Source organism: Chiloscyllium punctatum, chromosome 12 (genome assembly GCF_047496795.1).
Source record: "Chiloscyllium punctatum isolate Juve2018m chromosome 12, sChiPun1.3, whole genome shotgun sequence".
Lineage (NCBI taxonomy): Eukaryota > Metazoa > Chordata > Chondrichthyes > Orectolobiformes > Hemiscylliidae > Chiloscyllium > Chiloscyllium punctatum.
This window is the reverse complement of record NC_092750.1, coordinates 65,473,570-65,494,708: the sequence shown is the minus strand read 5'-3', so window position 1 is coordinate 65,494,708 and position 21,139 is coordinate 65,473,570. Positions and strand designations below refer to the sequence as shown.

The window sequence follows — 21,139 nt, the reverse complement described above, 5'->3', positions numbered from 1 at the left end:
GTTGCAAAGTGGTTCATTTATTCTCTCCTTGTTCCACCCCTAAAGTATAGCGGGACATAGTAATTCAGGTTAACTTCTTCTATACCATCAATGTTCTTATAGACATCTGATACGAAAGTCCAAGTCTCCACTTTTGCCTCTTAATCTTGATACCTTGTGAATCTTCCAGACATTTCCTCTATCATTTTACTGTTACTTAGCAACCAGAACTGGATGCAATAGTTAATGTGAGCTCTTATCAAACCACTGTATACTTTGATCATTGTCTCTTTTGATTAACACTCTACTATTAGAGTTATAGAGATGTACAGCATGGAAACAGACCCTTCGGTCCAACCCGTCCATGCCGACCAGATATCCCAACCCAATCCAGTCCCTCCTGCCAGCACCCGGCCCATGTCCCTCCAAACCCTTCCTATTCATATACCCATCCAAATGCCTCTTAAATGTTGCAATTGTACCAGCCTCCATCACATCCTCTGGCAGCTCATTCCATACATGTACCACCCTCTGTGTAAAAAGATTGCCCCTTAGGTCTCTGTTATATCCTTCCCCTCTCACCCTAAACCTATGCCCTCTAGTTCTGGACTCCCTGACCCCAGGGAAAAAACTTTTGCTCCCAGTCTTGCAGAGGTTCCTCTTTCCCACTGAATTCCCACCTGAAAACATGGGTACAGAAGAGGAATTTGTTGGAATCAGCAATATTCAGAACACCTTCAAAATGGCTGCCAGTCTCTGAGAAATCATTTTCTGAGCTTGTTAATCCATATCAATTGCTGCTCAGCATTATTTGGACATGTTTAGTGTCAAGTCAACTAAGAATACAAGAACTCTCTAAGGCATCATCCTTAGTTTTTCAACACCATTCATAGAGGCTGAATGCCTTTCCTTTCTTATATGAAGCAGTTTATCCTTGTCCACCTTAAGTTTCATCTGCCACCATTCTGTCCACCTGCATAGGTTCTGACTTGCATCTGCCGATTCCACCAGCTTTCTGAGTTTTGCATCATTTGCAAAAGTCACAGAATCCTTACAGTGTGGAAACAGCCCTTTGGCCTAACAAGTCCACACCGAATCTCTGAAGAGTATCCCACCCAGTCCCATTCATCTTGACTAATGTACCTAACCTATACATCCCTGAATACTGGGCAATTTAGCTTGGCCAATTCACCTAACCTCAACATTTTTGGACTGTGGGAGGAAACTGGAGCACACAGAGGGAACCCACGTAGACACAGGGAGATTGCGCAAACTCCACACAGACACTCACCCAAGGATGGAATCAAGCACGGGTCCCTGTTGCTGTGAGGCAGCAGTGCTGACCACTGAGGCACTGTGCACTGAGATTCTGAATCCACATTATCCATGTGAATGAGACACTGCAGTGATTTAAAACTGAGTCATGAGGCAACACATCCAGCATTTCTCTGGAGTGCTGATATAAATCTTACAACAAATATTCAAAGCCTGTATCACTCCTTTAGAACACCACAGTGCTTTGTTCCTGATCTAATGGCATCAGCTAACGTCCAACAGCTGTCTCTTAATGATTATTAACACTTCACAAATCCCTCCTTTGTCTGCCTCAACACTCTGGGATAAATATTATTTATCAGTATAGATTTAGTTGCTTAAGCTCTCAATTATGGTGAAGTGTTTAATGACACTTAGGTTGGTTTTGTTGCAGAAAGCTCATATTTCCCCTTGTGAATAGTTGAATACACAAATCATTTCAGATACTATTACTTCACAGTCAATGGTGTTGCTAATGGGTTTTACCAAAACTATCATTCAGTTGTTTTACCTTTTAGTTCGACAGGAAAACCTGTGGTGTTATTCTTGGTGGGGTCTTATTCTTGGAGGGACAATTGCAGGAATGTTGATCACAAAACTGGGAACAATTGCAGTCTTATTTATTTAACTCAAAACAATCCCACATGGAAGTATTAAGAATATGCTTCCAGGGTCTGTCACAATGACCAGCTCCCTGCCCCAGAGCAAACGTTTTCTATGTGATTTTCCACGGTTTGCCAAATTACATCTCATTGTGTTTGTGAAACCAATTTTAATGCGATATTTGCCTTCTGTAGCAATGCCCTTTTCCCCAAACTTCTCTTTACCGTAAATATTACTTCTGGCTTGTCACTGCATTTTGTCTGAATGAGTCTCTTCACATTCCTTCCTTCAGGAATATAATCAAGGACTATGCCCCCACAGGTCTCTGTGGCAAGAAATTAAAATAAAAACTCACAAATCTCCTCATCTCTGCCTTAAATTGGCATTCCTTAATTCTGAGTCTATGCCTTTTGATCTGAAATATCTTCTCAGCATTTGCCCTGTCAAACTCCTTAAGAATCTTTTATGTTTCAGTGAGATCACCTCTCATTCCTCTCTATTCCACTCAGTAGAGTCCCAGTCTATTTAACCTTGTGGAACAGGTCTCTATTTTTCTGCAATATCCACGTTCCACTATGACATTTAAAGGTTGAGCACAAATGATGCAAGAATTATTTTAGAATTTGGCAGGTACCTCAACCACACAGATGGAAACACTCACCCTTTGACAATGGTTTAACCGAAGGCAAGACAAGCAATCAAAACCTTATTTTGTGATCTTCCAATTGCATCCCTTCAGTTTACTTGAATGAAAATATTCAACTGTGAACGAGAGTCAGCCATAAATTAATTGTCTTGTTCACATTTCTGATATTTTCTTTTCCAGGACAAATCAAGATGCATCACATTCTTGATGTTCATGCAAAAGGAAAATACTGTGGATGCTGGAAATTTGGAAAATAAAGAAAAGTGCTGGAGATAATCAGCAATATTCCAGTATCTGTGTTAATCAAAGTTAATGTTTCAGTGGATTAGAACATAGAACAGTGAAGCACAATACAGGCCCTTCAGTCCTCAATGTTGTGTTAACCTACTCTAAGATCATACATGAAGATCATACCCTTCATTGTACTATCATCCATGTGCCTATTCAAGAGTTGCTTAAATGTTCCGAATGTCTCTGCCTCTACTATCACTGTTGGCAGTGCATTCCATGCACCCATCACTCTCTGTGTAAAGAACATACCTCTGACATCTCCCCTAAACCTTCCTCCAATCACCTTCAAATTATGCCTCCTTGTGCCTATCTATCCACTCTATCTATGCCTCTCATCATCTTGTACACCTCTATTAAGTCACCTCTCATCCTTCTTCGCTCCAATGAGAAAAGCTCTAGCTCCTTCAACCTTTCTTCATAAGACATGCCCTCCAGTCCAGGCAGCATCCTGGTCAATCTGCTCTGCACCCTCCCTAAAGCTTCCACATACTTCCTATAATGAGGTGATCAGAACTGAACACAATGACCAGCTCCCTGTCCCAGAGCAAACGTTTTATATATGGTTTTCCACGGTTTGCCTAATTACATCTCATTGTGTTTGTGAAACCAATTTTAATGCGATATTTGCCTTCTGTAGCAATGCCCTTTTCCCCAAACTTCTCTTTACCCTGAATATTACTTTTGGCTTGTCACTGCATATTTGTCTGAATGAGTCTCTTCACATTCCTTCCTTCAGGAATATAACCAAGGACTATGCCCCCACAGGTCTCTGTGGCAAGAAATTAAAAAAAAAACTCACAAATCTCTGATTGGAGCGAATCTCCTCATCTCTGTCTTAAATTGGCATTCCTTAATTCTGAGTCTATGCCCTTTGATCTGAAATATCTTCTCAGCATTTGCCCTGTCAAACTCCTTAAGAATCCTCTATGTTTCAGTGAGATCACCTCTCATTCCTCTATATTCCACTCTTGTTCCTCACATAAATGTAGAATGCCTTGATCCTGGGTTTTTCTGAATCCTGGGTTTACGCTTTTTCATGCCCCCTTCTAGCTCTCTTAAGTCCAATGTTCAGTTCCTTTCTGGCTACCCTTGTAACCTTCTAAAGCCCTGTCTGATCCTTGCTTCCTCAACCTTAAGTAAGCTTCCTTCTTCCTCTTGACTAGATGTTCCATATCTCTTGTCATCCTTCACCCTACCATCCCTTCCTTGCCTCAGTGGGACAAACCTATCCAGCAAATGCTCCCTAAACAACCTCCATATTTCTGTCATGCATTTCCCTGAGAACATATGCTCCACAGTTGCTGCCTCATAGCATTGTAATTCCCCTCCCCCAATTAAATACTTTTCTATACCGTCTGCTCCTATCCCTCCTATAATAAAGCTCAGGGAGGTGTGCTCACATTCCTTGTGTGTGGAATGAACTGCCAGGGGAAGTGGTGGATGCAGGTATAGTTGCAATATTTAAAAGACATTTCACTAAGTTCATGAGTAGGAAAGGTTTGGAGTGACATGGACCAAACACAGACAAATGAGACTAGTTTAGTTTGGGAACATGGTCAGCGTGGACGAGTTGTTTCATATGCTGTATGACTGTATAACTTGTCAGGGTAAATGCTGAAAGGATATTTCCTCTCATGGGAGAATATAAGGTATAAACTTAGAATTAAGATGCACCAATTTAAGACTGAGGTGAGGAGGAAATTCTTCTTTTAGATAGTTGAGAGTCTTTGAAACACCTTACCACAGAAAGCGGTGTTTGCAGAGTTCTCATGTATATTTAAGGTTGAGACAGAATCTTGATCAGTAGGGAATCAAGGGTTATGGGGAAAACACGGGAAGTCGACCCAAAGAGTGTGGGATCAGCTATGATCCTACCTGAGTGGTGGAGCAGGCATGAAGGGCTGAATGGCCAACTCCTGTCCCTATTTCTTATAGTCATATTTGACATTCCACTGCAAACAGGTGTGTTTCTTCCACTGGCAATTCCCACTGCTAATCTTTTTTTTCATACAGGGTAGAAACAGGCCATTTGGCCCAACTAGTCCATAATGACCCTCCGAAGTGTATCTCACCCAGATCCATTCCCCTACCCTATTACTCTACATTTCCCATGACTAATGCACCTAACCTACACAACCCTGTGGGCAATTTAGCATGGCCTCATTCTGGAGATTTTCACTCTATCGGGAATCTGACGGGTAGCCTCTCCCATGAATAAATGGGCTGGGCTGCCATGATTTCTGTCAAGACAGGCTGATGACTAGATCGCTAAGGCACTTGTGTGTTCACAACTTGAACATGGACGGGAATGCACCTGTGATGTGGTCAGGTTTAAGACTCAAGGACCTCTTGAGGGTGAACCTCAGGAAATGGGACATGTCAACCATTAGGAGAAAAATGCACAAGAAAGAATTCCCTGGGGAGTGATCTCAAGTAGTGACATTATTCCCTTCAAGCATCAAAGAATAGCAGCAGCTAAGAACAAAAGGGACGTTGGAAAGATTAAGCAGTCCAAACAAAATTAGACAATTCAATCTTGACCACACTGAGGAAAGTCTTGCAGGTCCACAATTAGGCTCCACAGATATGTTAGAATACAAAGTAGGTGACACTATGTGCACAAGCAATGACTAACTTTGATAATGAAAGGGACTGATAATGATCTAAAATGGAGGAACAGGAGGAGAGCATTTAGTCTCTCCAGCCTGTCTCACCAGGCAATGAGGCCATTATTGGTGTGTAACCTTGAGATCATTGTTAGTCTGGGATAACCCAATCTTTGCTAAATATTCCTTCATACCTTTGCTTAAAAAATATCTACCAATCCCAGAATTAAAACTGACAACTGGTTTAACATCAGTTTTGATTTGTGGAAGGGAGTTCCAAATTTCTACCATCCTTTAGGGTAAAGGTAACTTGTAATTTTATTCCTGAAATGTTGGGCTCTAATTTGTAGACTAGGACCCTAGCTTTGATCATCCCAGCCAGAGAAAATAATTCCTCTCTGTCTGCTCTGTCATTTCCCCTTAATATCTTGAGACATCAACCAAATCACTCCTTAACCTTCCAAATATCAGGCAATGTAACACTGTTAAAAATCACACAACACCAGGTTATAGTCAAACAGGTTTAGTTGGAAGCACACTAGCTTTCAGAGCGACGCTCCTTCATCAGGTGATAGTCGCTCCGAAAGCTAGTGTGCTTCCAATTGAACCTGTTGGACTATAAACCTGGTGTTGTGTGATTTTTAACTTTGTACACCCCAGTCCAAAACCAGCATCTCCAAATAATGTAACACTGATTTGTGTAAACTCTCTTCCTAATCTAACCATTGGAGTTCAGGTATCATTCTGTTAAATCTGTATTGCATTCCCTCCAGGATCAAAATATCCTTTCTAAGTTGTGGATCACAATGCTGTTTATAGTACTCCTGGTGTGGTCTAATCAAGATTATGTAGAAAACATGACTTATACTTCCTCTTTCAGTGCTCTTTTTGACTATTTTCTGTACCTGTTCATGACAATTCAATGACCAATATACCAAGGCTGCAACTCACTTCCAATCTTAATTGTTTCCAGCTTCTCAACATTTAAAAGCTCTATTCATTAAGTTTGCATTTATCACATCCACTTGGTCATCCATTGCATTTCTTTTCTTTTGGCACATGGTGGTTCTTGTCCCTTAGAGGTATAAACTGATTTTGTGTCTCAGTATGTCATCTTTTGAACACCTTCTATTGATCTTTTGTTATTTTACCCATTAGCAGATTTGTTCATTTTACTATCTCTGTCTAATGCCTTTGAAGTCAGCTTTAGCTAAATCTAGTATCTATCATTGGTATTTCTTCCTTTTTAAACATTATATTGAACTTGATCACATTGTGATTACATTAGCACATTGCTCACACACAGGCTATTGTCTAAATCTGACCTATTAGTCATTATTTATTATGAAATCAAAATATGTTCAGCCTCCATGTCAGTCCCAGGGCATACTGTGGCAGAAGACTATCACACTATACTCATTCAAACAATTCATTATCATCCAACTTATCCCCAACTACCTGAAAGTTAAAATCACCCATTATTCCTATATCAAGATGCCGTCTACTGGGGAAACGATGGGCACAGGTGGGTCTCCTGAAGGAGCAAATCCAAGATGCCCATGTTATGGCCACCGCAGAGAGGAACAAAGGCTTGTTTGGTGCTTTGGCCAAAATCAACTCAAAAGGACAGCTGCACTTGCAATGAAGAGCTCGCTAAATAATTGACCGATCTCCATGTGTTCAATTAGGCAGTAAGAGATTTTCGGAGTTTCACAAGGGTTTTATTGTAGGTCTATAGTTTAGCTCAAATACCAGTTTCCACATTTTCCTTCTGAATTCTGTTCCCTGTCCAGAAGCCAACCCCCAATAGGGAAGACCTTTTTTAAAAAAGTCAATGCAATGACCAAATTGCCTATATCTCCGAACCTAATCATACCGCCCAGGTATGGAGGGACTGTTTTATGGACTGTCTTATTGTTTTTCTTCATCCGCTTATTCCTATGGCAATTTACGGTTACTTAACCAGTATTAGGCTATGAAAGTAATACAACCAAATAACAGTAGGTTGAGCTTGTACTCATTGACATTTAGAAGAATGAGAGTCGATCTTATTGAAACATATGTGATTCTTAGGCGATTTGAAAAGGCGGATGCAGAAAGGCTGTTTTCCCTTGTGGGAGAGTCTAGGACCAGAGGGCATCATCTCAGCACAAGATTTAAAACAGATGAGGATGAATTCTTTTCTCTCAGAGGGTAGTGATGCTGTCTAATTCTTTCCCACAGAGAGTTATTGAGGCTGGGTCATTAAATATATACAAGACAGATTTGCAATCAGTAAGGGAATCAAGCGTTGAGAGGAAAGGATAGGAAAGTGGAGTTGAGGATTATCAGATCAGCCATGATCTCATTGACTGGCAGTGCAGACCTGATCGGCTGAATGGTCTGCTTCTGTCCCTGTATCCTATGATCTTATATTGCCTTTCCTCCTTGTCTAATCAGTACATTAGTACAATTTACTACTTCACAGTTATGACCAGGTTATTATCCCACTCCAACAAGAGTCTTAAATGTTTTTTTTTCTCATTTTAAATTTGATCCATAAAGTTTACATTGTGTGATTACCTTTTGTTATATTCTTTCATAAAATTGAAGTCATTTTCTCCTTAACCACTGGAACTACAGCTCCTCCATTTTATGAATTTCCCTCTCATTCTTGTAGCCTCTTTAAACGGGTAAATTTTGTTTCCAGACTTGACAATTTTGCATCCGTGACTCAATATTGGCTAGAGTGTCACACCCTCCAAACTGAACTTGAAATGAACAAATGCAGTTTATTCAATTTGTTCTCTGTTTGTGTGTAAAGAATGCTTCTGAAGCAGGATCACCTGGCCTGAAACATTAACCATTTCTCTCTCTACAGATGCTGCCAGATCTGCTGAGTTTATCCAGCATTATCTGTGTTTGTTTCAGATCTCCCGGATCTGCAATTCTTTGCTTTATATTATTGAATAAAGAATGTTTATTTGGGTCACATACCATAACCTGTCCCTTGATTCTTATGTTTCACTCAATTTACTTCTGTCTCCTTCATTAATAACTTTACATCTTTTAATGTTCTCTCTATTCGTAGTACCTAAAGCCCAAATTTCGGTATGCTGTTTCCTTCAACTGTTTTGGAACTATTATAATCTATATCTACTGTACTCCATCTGAAATCCTCCCCCCTCCCTCTCCAACCGGATGAACTCATTAATTAGTTTAAAGTCCCAGTAATCAATGTTATATCCCTTTCACTGGTCCGTGCTTTGTTCAGGTCAGGCTCGTGCTAATAGCATAATTCCCTCTGTTTTCCCCATTCCACTCTTTTCTGTCCCACACATTGTTCTTCTTCATCTGCTTCTGCCCATGCCAGTTTACAGTTACTTAATCAATATTAGGCTGTGAAGGTAATACAATCAAATAACAGTCAATATGACTAATACATATATGTCAGAATAATTAATGGAACAATATTAATGTGACACTTAATACAATTGTTATAAACCTGTCAATCTAATAATACTTGCAATTGTTCTAACCAACATAAGTATTTAGTATAACAATATAAATTAATTAATTTAATGGTGCCAGACACCACTCCCTCATTCACCTTCTACACCTGCTCGCCTCTCTGAAATTTAGCATAATTTCAGGTACCCATTCTACTAAATAACCAAGTGGAAGTGAAGCTGTTAATAGCTAAATAGCTGGGATCAATGCTTGGACCACAGCAATTCACAACATATATTCATGATTTAAGTGAATGAACTAAGTGTTGTATCTCCAAGTTAACAGACAACACAAAGCTGGGTGGGACAGTGAGCTGAAAGAAGGATGCAGAGATGTTTCAGTGTGATTTGGACAAACTGAGTGAATGGGAAAATGCATAGCTAATGAAGTATAATGCTGATAATTGTGAGATTATCCAAACTGGTGGGAAAAATAGGAAGGCGGATTTTTACCTGAATGATTAGGAGAGGGGAGGTGCAATGAGACCTGGGTCCACCAATCACTGAAATTACGCATGCAGGTGGTAAAGAAAGCAAATGGCTTTCATTGCAAGAGGATTCAAGTACAGGAACAGGGATGTCTTCCTGTAATTGTACAGGGCCTTGGTGAGACCACGCCAGGAGTATTATACTCAGTTTCCTTATCTGAGAAAGGATGTTACAGCTATGGAGAGAATGCAACAAAAAAGTAACAGACTGATTCCTAGCACGGCTTCACAGACGTATGAAGAAACATTGGATCAGTTAGCACAGTATTAACAGGAATTTAGAAGAATGAGGAAGTATCTTATAACAACGTATAAAATTTTAAAAACAGTACTAGACAGAGGAAATGTAAGAAGGATGTTCCAGATAACCGGGGAGCCCAGAGCCAGGGGTCACAGCTTAAGGATACGGGTAGACCATTTAGAACTGTGATGAAGGGAAACGTCTTCACCCAGAGGGTGGTGAGTATGTGGAATTCTCCGCTATACAGTTCAAAGCATTGGGAGTATTCAAGAAGGAAATATATATAAAGGTTAAAGAGGTAGAAGGAGATGGGGCATGGGGTCAAAGTGGGAATGGGGAGGTCTGGATTGAATTGAATGATGAAAGTGGGAATAGGGGTATTGAGCTGGATGATGAAAGTGGGAATAGTTTGGGGGGGGGTTGAGTTGGATGATGAAAATGGGAAAGGGGATGGGGAGATTGAATTGGATGATGGTCATGATGATTGGCCCCGCGTGGGTTGGGGAGTGGGGGAGGAAGAGGGAGAGACTTACTCTCTTCGGGGGCGTGCTCGTCCCACACCTTCCACATCTGCACGACGAAGAACGGCGTCCAGCAGACCATGTAGGCCAGGACGATGACAAAGGTCATCTTGACGGTGCGGATCTTGGCGCGGGAGATGATCTTGACGCTGCTGACCCGGGACAGCATGAGGCTGCCGGCGGCGGACGAGGAGGACGAGGAGGCGCGGGCTTCCCGCTGGGTCTTCAACTTGACGTTGCGCCAGATCTTGAGGCTGATGAGCGAGTAGCAGACGGCGAGCACGATGACGGGCAGCACGTAGACGGCCAGGGTGATCCAGGTGACATAGGCCCGGGCTCCCCAGGGCTGGGCAAAGTCCCCCCAGCAGTCATAGGCACCTGGCACCACTTGCTTGAGGGAGAAGATGAAGACTTGGGGGATGCTGAAGAGGAGGCTGACCACCCAGGAGCAGACCACGTAGGGCCTGTTGGAGCGCTGCTGCAGGGACTTGAGCGGCTGGCAGATGGTCAGGCAGCGGTCAATGGACATGACGATGAGCAGGTAGGTGGAGGCGAACATGCCGACCACCTGCAGGTACTTGACCGCCCGGCAGAGGAAGTCGGGCGCCTGGAAGCGGAAGGTGACCTCCCAGATGAGCTGGGGCAGCACCTGGAAGACGGCCACCACCAGGTCGGCGATGCTCAGGTGCTTGACCAGGTAGAACATCCGCGAGGAGGCCTTGCGGCGGCTCGAGCGGATGGCCAGCAGCACGCCCAGGTTGCCGCTCAGCGCCAGCACCAGGATGACGGACAGAACGGCCACCTCCACGCGCGCCACCAGCTCGTTCCTCACCACCAGCACCGGCGGCGGAGGGGCCGAGGCGTCGCACGGAGAGCTGGCGTTGTCCGGCCGGAGCCCGGAGCCGTTCACAGACGCGTTGCCCCCCTGGTTGCAGAGCCAAGCCATCGGGTTGGTATTTCTGTTGCGGACGGTGCAATTTCCGCACTAACTTTTATTGCATGGCTGCAAGGTTGATGCAAACTCCTCTCCTCTCTCTCTTTTATCTTACAACCCGCCACCCCCTCCTCCTCCTCTCTCTCTCTCTGGGTTGGATCTGGACTTTCTCCCCACACGTGGGTCGATCTCTCCAACTCAGCGATCAGTCTCCCCTCGGCAGCTCCCCCGGGCCCTTCGCGCTCCTGCCGGCTTTACTCCCCACCGCCGCCGGCTCGGATCGTGTCCACTTCCTCGGGGGACCCCCGGTCAGTTTCAGCCTGTCCACCGGGGCTGAAGAAAGGCAGAAAGAGACACTGTCAACAGCGCGGCCAGCCCAAACTGTGTTCTTTGCAAGGTCCAGTCTCATTCTCGCCAAAGTCCCTGCATCAAAGATGCGCAGGTTAGGTGGATTAGCCATGCTGAATTGCCCTGTAGTGTCAGGGATGTGCACGTTAGGTGTATTGGATATACAGAAATATTTTGTCCTGTAGTGTCAGGGATGTGCACGTTAGGTGTATTGGATATACAAAAATATTTTGTCCTGTAGTGTCCAGGGATGTGCACGTTAAGTGTATTGGATATACAGAAATATTTTGTCCTGTAGTGTCAGGGACGTGCATGTTAGGTATATTGGATATACAAAAATATTTTGTCCTGTAGTGTCCAGGGATGTGCATGCTCGGTGTAATGGATATACAGAACTATTTTGCCCTGTAGTGTCCAGGGATGTGCATGTTAGGTGTATTGAATATACAGAACTATTTTGCCCTGTAGTGTCCAAGGATGTGCATGTTAGGTGTATTGAATATACAGAAATATTTTGCCCTGTAGTGTCCAGGGATGTGCAGATTGCTCATGGCAATGAAACATCCCTGAGGGGTTATGGGTTTGGGTGGGATGAATTTTCGGAGGGTCGGTGTCGATCCGCTGGGCCGAGTCGCTTCTTTTTGCATTGTAGGGATTCCATGATTCTGTTTGACACCCCCACCCTTTTGTAAGAAATTCCCCTTTCCAGACTTAATAAGGAATTGGTCCCAAACCACCCCCCCCCCCCCCCCCAACCCTTTCCCCAAGTGTTTGCATTGGACCCTCCCTTTTGAAATATCCTTTTTGAGAGTTTTTTTTAATGGAACCGATTCTATCCCAACCTCCAGTCAAAGCAAAACACAATTACACAACTCAGTCCGCTGCTATTCGTTGGCAAGTTAACTCACGGCCTGAAATAGATGGAGAGCGAATCGTTTTAATTTTTTTTTCAAACGCAGATGATGTTCAAATAAGTTCGAGATCCAACTTTAACACAGCCTATAGACAGTAGTGTAATATTAGACAACACCAGCGCAGAGTAAAGACAGCACGGACATTTATTGTCTCAGGCATTCTAATGTAATGAAAAACTTCCCAAATAATTATTCACCTACCGTACCCCCGGTGACAATTACATTTCTGTAGCTAAAAGCTGAATAAATATGAAGAGTTACCTATTTGGTGTAACAGCGCAAAGTCTCGCAGCTTCGCTGTCCTCACAGCCAACCATCTGGGAGTTATCGTTGTGAAAAAAGTCTGCCGTCAGGAATTGACACCAAGGTGCGAGCACGTTTATTTCCACCCCCCTTTCATTGGCGGGTTCGGTTTGCTCTGTGGCTTCCCTCTCGCTCGTTGACAACTGTATCAGAAGCAGCAGTTCCCACAGACTGACCTGAGTTTGCAGCTGCCAAATATTTATAGCAGATTCTGGGCAGGGCAGGGAGCGGGCCGGCTCTCCGCGATAGGGGGTGCTGCGAGACTCAGCAACTCTCGCTCAGTGTCCTGAGAGGGTTTCCGCGCTTAATCTACATCAGAGGAAAGAACAGGAGAGGGACACTGATAGGGGGTCAGAGAGGTGGGGAGAGGGGAAGAGTGACAGGGGGGAGGAAGAGTGACAGGGGTCAGAGAGGTGGGGAGGGAGGAAGAGTGACAGGGGGTCAGAGAGGTGGGGAGGGGGGAAGAGTGACGGGGGGAGGAAGAGTGACAGGGGTCAGAGAGGTGGGGAGGGGGGAAGAGTGACAGGGGGAGGGAGAGTGACAGGGGTCAGAGAGGTGGGGAGGGGGGGAAGAGTGACAGGGGGAGGGAGAGTGACAGGGGTCAGAGAGGTGGGGAGGGGGGAAGAATGACAGGGGGGAGGAAGAGTGACAGGGGTCAGAGAGGTGGGGGGGGAAGAGTGATAGGGGGAGGGAGAGTGACAGGGGTCAGAGAGGTGGGGAGGGGGGGAAGAGTGACGGGGAGGGAGAGTGACAGGGGTCAGAGAGGTGGGGAGGGGGGAAGAGTGACAGGGGGGAGGAAGAGTGACAGGGGTCAGAGAGGTGAGGGGGGGGAAGAGTGATAGGGGGAGGGAGAGTGACAGGGGGTCAGAGAGGTGGGGAGGGGGGAAGAGTGACAGGGGGGAGGAAGAGTGACAGGGGTCAGAGAGGTGGGGAGGGGGGGAAGAGTGACGGGGAGGGAGAGTGACAGGGGTCAGAGAGGTGGGGAGGGGGGGAAGAGTGACGGGGAGGGAGAGTGACAGGGGTCAGAGAGGTGGGGAGGGGGGGAAGAGTGACAGGGGGAGGGAGAGTGACAGGGGTCAGAGAGGTGGGGAGGGGGGGAAGAGTGACAGGGGGAGGGAGAGTGACAGGGGTCAGAGAGATGGGGAAGGGGGAAGAGTGACAGGAGGAGGGAGAGTGACAGGGGTCAGAGAGGTGGGGGGGAGGAGTGACAGGGGGTCAGAGAGGTGGGGGGGAAGAGTGACAGGGGGAGGGAGAGTGACAGGGGTCAGAGGTGGGGAGGGAGGAAGAGTGACAGGGAGAGGGAGAGTGACAGGGGTCAGAGAGGTGGGGAGGGGGGGAAGAATGACAGGGGGAGGGAGAGTGACAGGGGTCAGAGAGGTGGGGAGGGGGAAGAGTGACAGGGAGAGGGACACTGATGGGGGTCAGAGAGGTGGGGAGGGGGGAAGAGTGACAGGGGGTCAGAGAGGTGGGGGGGGAGTGACAGGGGGGTGGGAGAGTGACAGGGGTCAGAGGTGGGGAGGGAGGAAGAGTGACAGGGGGAGGGAGAGTGACAGGGGTCAGAGGTGGGGAGGGGGGAAGAGTGACAGGGGGAGGGAGAGAGACAGGGGTCAGAGAGGTGGGAGGGAGAGGGAGAAGTGGTGGGTGAGGGGTGAGAAGAGGGGACAGAGAGAAGTGGGAGAGGGATAGCGACAGAACAGAGCTGGGAGGGAGAGTGATGGGTCAGGGAGACAGAAGGGGACAGAAAGAGGCGGGGAGGGACAATGACAGAGAACAGAGAGAGGCAAGGGAGGGACAGTGACAGAGAACAGAGAGAGGCAGGGGAAGGAGAGAGAGAGTGACAGGGGAGGGAGATAGAGGGAATGACAGGGGAGGAAGTGTCACTGATTCACTCATTCCCGTAAGCAATCAAATACAATCCAAAAGTGAATCTTTTGTTGTATACCTAAGTACCATGTCTTTAATCGTCTCCATCTCCAGTAGTACTTCATGGACAGACAATGGACCTGGCTAATATATGCAGTAGCAGAGTATGGATGTTCGGATCAAGTTCATCTGTTTGCTTTGTCCATTCAGAGGAAAAGCAGAATCTTTAGAAATTAGCAAAGCTGGACTCAAAAAAAAGGAATTAAAAGTATTTATTATATCACTCCTGTTAAGCTGGAAATGAATTCCAGGCCAGATTAAAGTTTTTTAAAATCTCAGTTTGATATCCAAAATATTTTTCTTTCCTTTTCCCACAGTCACTGACCCTAATCATTCAGGGAATTGAAGATCAGGAAAGTGGAAATGAGGGTTATCAGACCAACCGTGTGCTGGGAATGATAGAATGGAGTTGATGAGCCATATAGCCTATTTCTGCTGTTATGTTTTATGACCTTAGGGTCTTATAAGACATTCTGAAGAGGAGCAGGCAGTTCTCCCTTGTAATTCTATGAAATCAGAGACATTATAGAAATGTAGGCATTACCTTTCTTGACAGTAAGCTGTTTAACTTCATCAGTGATTCAGGCTTGCTGCAATTTGAACTTTGTCGAGAGCATACTCAAATTTGCATCATTTCAAGACAGACTGGCCCACATTGCACCCAATTTATGTTGGCAATGGTATGGGTAACACCAACTCCAACCTGAACCAAGCCACAGAAGGTGGTACCCGGTCACATGACCAAAAGCTAAAGAGATTCTTAAATGAGAAGGGAGAGATGGAGAAGTTTTAGGAGGGACTTACAGGCCTTGGGGCCCAGACTGCTAAAAGCACAGTCTCCCAATGCTGGAAGAAGCAAGCACAAGAGGTTAATCCTCATCTGTTGAGCAATACCCAAAAACTAAAACTCGAGCAGGGGTTTTTAAAATTCCTTTCTTGAGTCCAGCTTTGTTCATTAAGAAGAGAAATAGACCATTGAGCCCAACCAATCCATGCAAGTGCTTATTCTTATATCTGGCCCCTTCCCATGTTTCATTGCCCTGTCATAACCTCTTCATTCCATTCTCCCTCCTTTGGCTATCCAGTTTCCTTTTAACTCTGTCTATATTATTTGCTTCACCTACACCTGGTGGTGAGTTGCACTTTCTGATGACCTTGTATATGTCTCAAAATGTTTCACAGCCTTTGTAAAATTTTCAAATATCACCATTCTTTTAATGTCTTAAATGCAGCAGCTAATTAGCACACAGCAAGCTCCCACATTCAACAATGAGGTTTGTGAGCAGATTATTGGTGGTTCAGTGGTTAGCACTGTTGCCTTGCAGCGCCAGTGACCTGGGTTCAATTCCACCCTCGGGCGACTGTCTGTGTGGAGTTTGCACATTCTCCCCTTGTCTGCGTGGGTTTCCTCTGGGTGTTCTGGTTTCCTCCCACAGACCAAAGATGTGCAGGTCGGGTGAATTGGTCATGCTAAATTGCCCGTAGTGGTAGGTGCGTTAGTCAGAGGGAAAATGGGTTGAGGTGGGTTACTCTTCGGAGGGTCGGTGTGGACTTGTTGGGCTGAAGGGCCTGTTTCTGTGCGGTAGGGAATCTAATTATCTGTTTTAGCCGAGGAGGAATATCATTAGCTGAATCAGCTAGGACATTAGGGAGAACTGCCCTGTATTTCTTCAGAATGTGTTATCAAACTGCATTATCATAAGGTGTAGGAGCAGGTGTAGACCAGTTGGCTCATTGAGTCAACTCAGCCATTCCATGAGACCATGGCTGATCCATTAATCCTCAACTCCAGTTTCCTGCCTTAGCCTCATAACCCTTGAGAGTTATGTTAACCCTCAGTTATTATAAATCTTTCTATATCAGTCTTGAATATATTTAATGGGTCCAGCCTTGATATCTTTCTGCAGTAAAGAATTCCACAGATTCACCACTCTCTGAGAGAAAAACATCTTTCTTATCTCTGTTTTAAATGAGTAACTCCTTACTTTGAGATGATGGCCTCTTGCCCTGGACTCTCCAGCAAGGGGAAACAAACTCTTTGCATTTATACTGTGTGATGATGCTGTGTATTTTGTCTTGGTTTCTTTTCGAGAAAAATTGACAGGTGGCGAGCAGTCAATGAGAGATGAACAACTTGTGAGGCCATGGGTATTTTTTAAAGTTGGAACAATAGAAGCAGCCTGAGTGGGTGTGGTGGAACTCTCACAGATTTTTAGTTAGCTTTTGGCAGTTGTTGCTGAGTTGTTGCAGGGTTGGAAGGCTGTGAATCTCTTCCGGCTGCTACACCATATCTGAGGTTTCTCCCAGAATTGTCTTTTGATGTTCTTTCCTCTTGGATTGGAGAACAGCATATAGGACAATCTGTTTTCTGAATTTGTCTTTTGCCAAGGATATGTTTATGGGATGTTGTTATATTGGGACAGTTACTGTATAGAAGTAAAATAATGTACTTACAGTTAAGTTTTCCAGTAGATTTAAGTTATTACAAGTTCCTCTTTCTTTTGTTACATTTTAACTATAGTGTTTGAATAAATTGTGTTCTGCTTAACATCGAGTAGTTTGGCCAATCAAATTACATCTGGAACACAGTCTCACATTTATCTTTAAAATAAGAAAAACTTAAGGTCTAGACTACCTTCTTAATATATTTTAGAGCCGGTCTGGTCTGGTCCATAACAACTGTCAAGCCTCCAAAGAATCTTAAATGTTTCAATGTAGTCTCTCATTCTTCTAACCTTTAATAGGCCTACTCTAACCTACTCAACCTCTCCTCAGAAGAGAATCCTTCCATGCCTGGGATCAACTGAGTGAAACTTCTCTGGACTGCCTCTGACAGCATTGTTCCTGTTGTGGAATATTTTGCATCCATCTGAGAGGGCAGATGGAAGATTGCATTCCCAACAGTATGACTTCAGTAACTCCCTCATTAACTGCATGGGATTATTAGGCTAGATCATCTGCTCAGATCTCTGCCTTTACTTTGCACTGTGTACTTTTGCAGGATGTACACACATTCGGATTACTATGACTGGACCCATTTGCCTGGCCCTGTCGCCTTTACCATCAAGAAGGACAGAGCAGCAACTTTGTGGCACTTTCATCTTCAAACTTCCCCTCCAAATTGCATAAAACATCCTGACCTGAATATGCACTGCCATTGCCTCATTGTTCATTTCTGGGTGCTACCCTTATCGGATTACTATTGCTGCAAGGACTGAAGTGATTAAAAAAAAATGAGGCAGCAAGTGATGCAGCTTTATTAGAGGTGCATTGGAGTTAGGAATCTCAAGGACAATTAAATAAAAACATGAGGAATTTACAGTGTATTCAGTTCAGGGCCAAGACATGTTTAAATAAAGGGAGTAGTTGTTGAGAGTGGCAGGCAAGTCGTGCCATTCAGTTGTGGAAGGATGTGCAATGACATGTTGATCTTGGGGAAAAAGGTAACGAGGAGGATGGCAAATGAGCTTATATTACTATCTGGTTTGTTATTTATATTTACATCATTAGCAGCATTGCCATGATCTAATCGAAGGGCAGAGCAAGATCAAAGGCCCTACTCTTGCTCCTAACTTGTCTGTCTGTATGTATGTTATAGAGTCATACCGCATGGTAACAGACACTTTGGTCCAACCAGTCCATGCCGAACATAATCCCAAACTGAACTAGTCCTACCTGCCTGCTCCTGGCCAATATCCCTTCAAACATTTCCTATTCATGTATCTATTCAAATGTCTTTTAAATGTTGTAATTGTACCCACATTCATCACTTCCTCAGGAAGTTCATTCCACATGCGAACCACCTCCTGTGTAAAAATTTGCCTGTCATGACTTTTTAAGATCTCTCTCCTCTGACCTTAAAACTGTGCCCCCAAATCTTGAAATCCCCCACCCTAGGGAAAAGATGACTACCGTTAACTCTCTAAATCTCTAAAGGGTCATCCCTCAACCTCCTGCACTCCAGTGAAAAAAGTCCCAGCCTATCCAGCCTTTCTTTATAACTCAAACCTTCTCTTCTGAATCTTCACCAGCTTGATAATGACATTTGTATAACTGGGCGACCAGAACTTGATAAAGTATTCCAGAAGAGGCCTCACCAATATCCTGTACAACCTCAACATGACTTCCCTACTCCTATACTCAAAGGACTGAGCAATGAAGGCAAGTGTGCCAAATGCCTTTTTAACCACCATGTCTATATGTGATGCAAATTTCAAAGAATCCACCCATTGTTCCCTCTGTTCTACAACACTACCCAAGATCCTATCCTTGTTTGTTTTACCAAAATGCAATACCTCACATTTATCCCGATTGAACACCATCCACCATTTTTCAGCCCATTGACCCATTTGATCAAGATCCTTGTGTAATCTTAGAAAACCTTCTTCACTATCTATTATGCCACCAATTTTGGTGTCATCCTCAAACTTACTAACCATGTCTTCTATATTCACATGCAAATCATTTTTATGAATGAAAGACAAAAGCTGACCCAGAACCGAACCCTTTGGAGCATTGCTGGCCACTGGCCTCCAGTCTGTAAAGCAATCCTTGACTGTTAGTCTCTATCTCTTGCCATTAAGCCAATTGGCGAGCTCATTCTGAATCCCATGTGATCTAACTTTATTAATTAGTCCACTGTGCGGAACGTTGTCAAAGGCTTTACTAAAATTCAAATAAGCATTGTTTACTGCACTGTCATATGTGTATCAAAGGAAGTTGCAGATAGATGACATGTTGCCTGAATAGCGTCATGGAAGGACATTTTTAACCTTTGGTTTTGTGCTGGCTGTGGAACACAAGAGGGAGGCAATGAGCATATTCCAACAAATCCTTTCACAAACCAGAAGACAGGAACATATAAGGTGAACAGGTGAAAGCTAAACATGACCCAATGTTTTTTGGCAAAGACAGAAAGTGGGCACATTCAGCTGGCATTGGATTCAAAATATTAACCCTCCCTTGCAGTCATGCCATATTTCTACAAAATTTCCCCTCGCACAATGAGAAAAGGTTACTCTGTATCTTAGCCTATATGAACAAGACAAGAGTAAGCCACTTAGCCCTTCGAGCATGTTCCATCATTCAATAAGATCATGGCTGATCTGGTTATAACCTCCACTGCCCATTTCTGCATATCCCTGATAACCTCTCATTCGCCTGGTTATCATGAATCTATCTACCTCTGTCTTACAATTATTTAAAGATTATTTATACTGCACCTTAGTCAGTGCATTGGTCAGATCAATATTTAACACTTAATCAACATCACTCAATAAAATTATCTGTTATTTATATATTGTTGCTTTCCTCTGCAGACAAGCTTAGTTTCTTATTAACCATCTTCTAGTCACTGCAAAATAAGACATAGTTTGGATTTTTAGCAAAACTGGTGTAATTCAGACCAGGAAGATTTATAGGTTGTACTGAGTGACATTATCTACTGTGGACTGTGGAAAAATACTTCAATTTTGCAGCAAAATGGAGCAATTTGCATGTTCTTAATGGGCAGTTGTTTTGACAAACGGAGTTGTTTTGAGTGAATCAGAACTGTCTCTTTTCTGGACGAATGCCCTGGGCTCCTTTCACATTCTCAGGTGTTCCCAACACGACCTTTTTATAATCAAATGGCACTTATTCCGATCTATGACATTAATGAGGTTGATAAGTGCCTTTAAGGCAAATTCAGGGATAACCTTAGGCAGAAAGACTAATAGCTTTTCTGAGATCAATGGTTGCCCACTTATTTGCATTTTGAGTCATGCAAACTTAAAAAAAAAGGGAAGTTTTTTTGCAAGGATACTGCTCTATGATACAGAGAATATTTTAGAGAGACATCACAGCTCCGAATTGTGACTGCTTGAGCTCCTATGTCACAGGATTGAGGAAGTCAATTTTCATCATACAGTATTTGCCCACCTCCCCGCCCCATCCATCTCCCAAAATACACCTATGTTCCTTGTGTGGAGAGTGAACTAATGATGTATTTCACAATCCTCACTGCATCACCCCTACTGCTTTGCATTCAGAATTTTGAACAATTTACTTCTTGAATAGGTGCCAGGCCAAAGGTGTACTTGCTGTTGACTTGTAGGCAAACACAATGGCCAGCTGCCAGATGGCAAGGTTCAACGGCTTCAAAAGCAGCTATTGTGAATTATCTCACACTTGCTCACGTTGGATTGAAGCAATGCCCATGTGCCACCTGTGATTTAGCTGGCTGCCCTACAAATCAGAGAGTATGGCTAGACTGACACCTGAATGTAGTACTGAAGGAGTTCTACACCCACTTTGTGGCTCTACCTTCTGAAATAGGGCTCTCTCATTTCAATGCAAGAATTCCTCAGCACAATTTCAAAGAAGGGAGCTTCTTTAATTTTAAGCTCTCAATCAACATCCTCTGAGTTAGATTATTTGTCACTTATTTAATTGGTATTTTTGGGTTCTTGCTACGTTTGCCATATTACAATGACCACACTTCAAAGTACTTCATTCAGACATGAATGGTGCTGCATATCTTTAGACCTGGGTTTCAAATCC

The 21,139-nt window shown here is 43.9% G+C and overlaps 1 protein-coding gene and 1 long non-coding RNA gene across 2 annotated transcripts in view; one reads left to right on the top strand and one right to left on the bottom strand.

Moving 5' to 3' along the window:
• The window catches only part of oxtra (oxytocin receptor a), a 43,057-nt gene extending 30,221 nt beyond the window's left edge, over positions 1 to 12,836 (bottom strand). Inside the window, exons 1-2 of the mRNA XM_072582677.1 lie at positions 12,635 to 12,836; positions 10,190 to 11,444 (exon numbers count right to left, since the gene is read on the bottom strand). Coding sequence (XP_072438778.1) covers positions 10,190 to 11,123 — 934 coding nt within the window. The 5' untranslated portion in view covers positions 11,124 to 11,444; positions 12,635 to 12,836. The remainder of the gene's footprint in view (positions 1 to 10,189; positions 11,445 to 12,634) is intronic.
• The window catches only part of LOC140483885 (uncharacterized), a 65,498-nt gene continuing 55,383 nt past the window's right edge, over positions 11,025 to 21,139 (top strand). Inside the window, exon 1 of the long non-coding RNA XR_011962058.1 lies at positions 11,025 to 11,126. This is a non-coding gene — a long non-coding RNA (uncharacterized lncRNA). The remainder of the gene's footprint in view (positions 11,127 to 21,139) is intronic.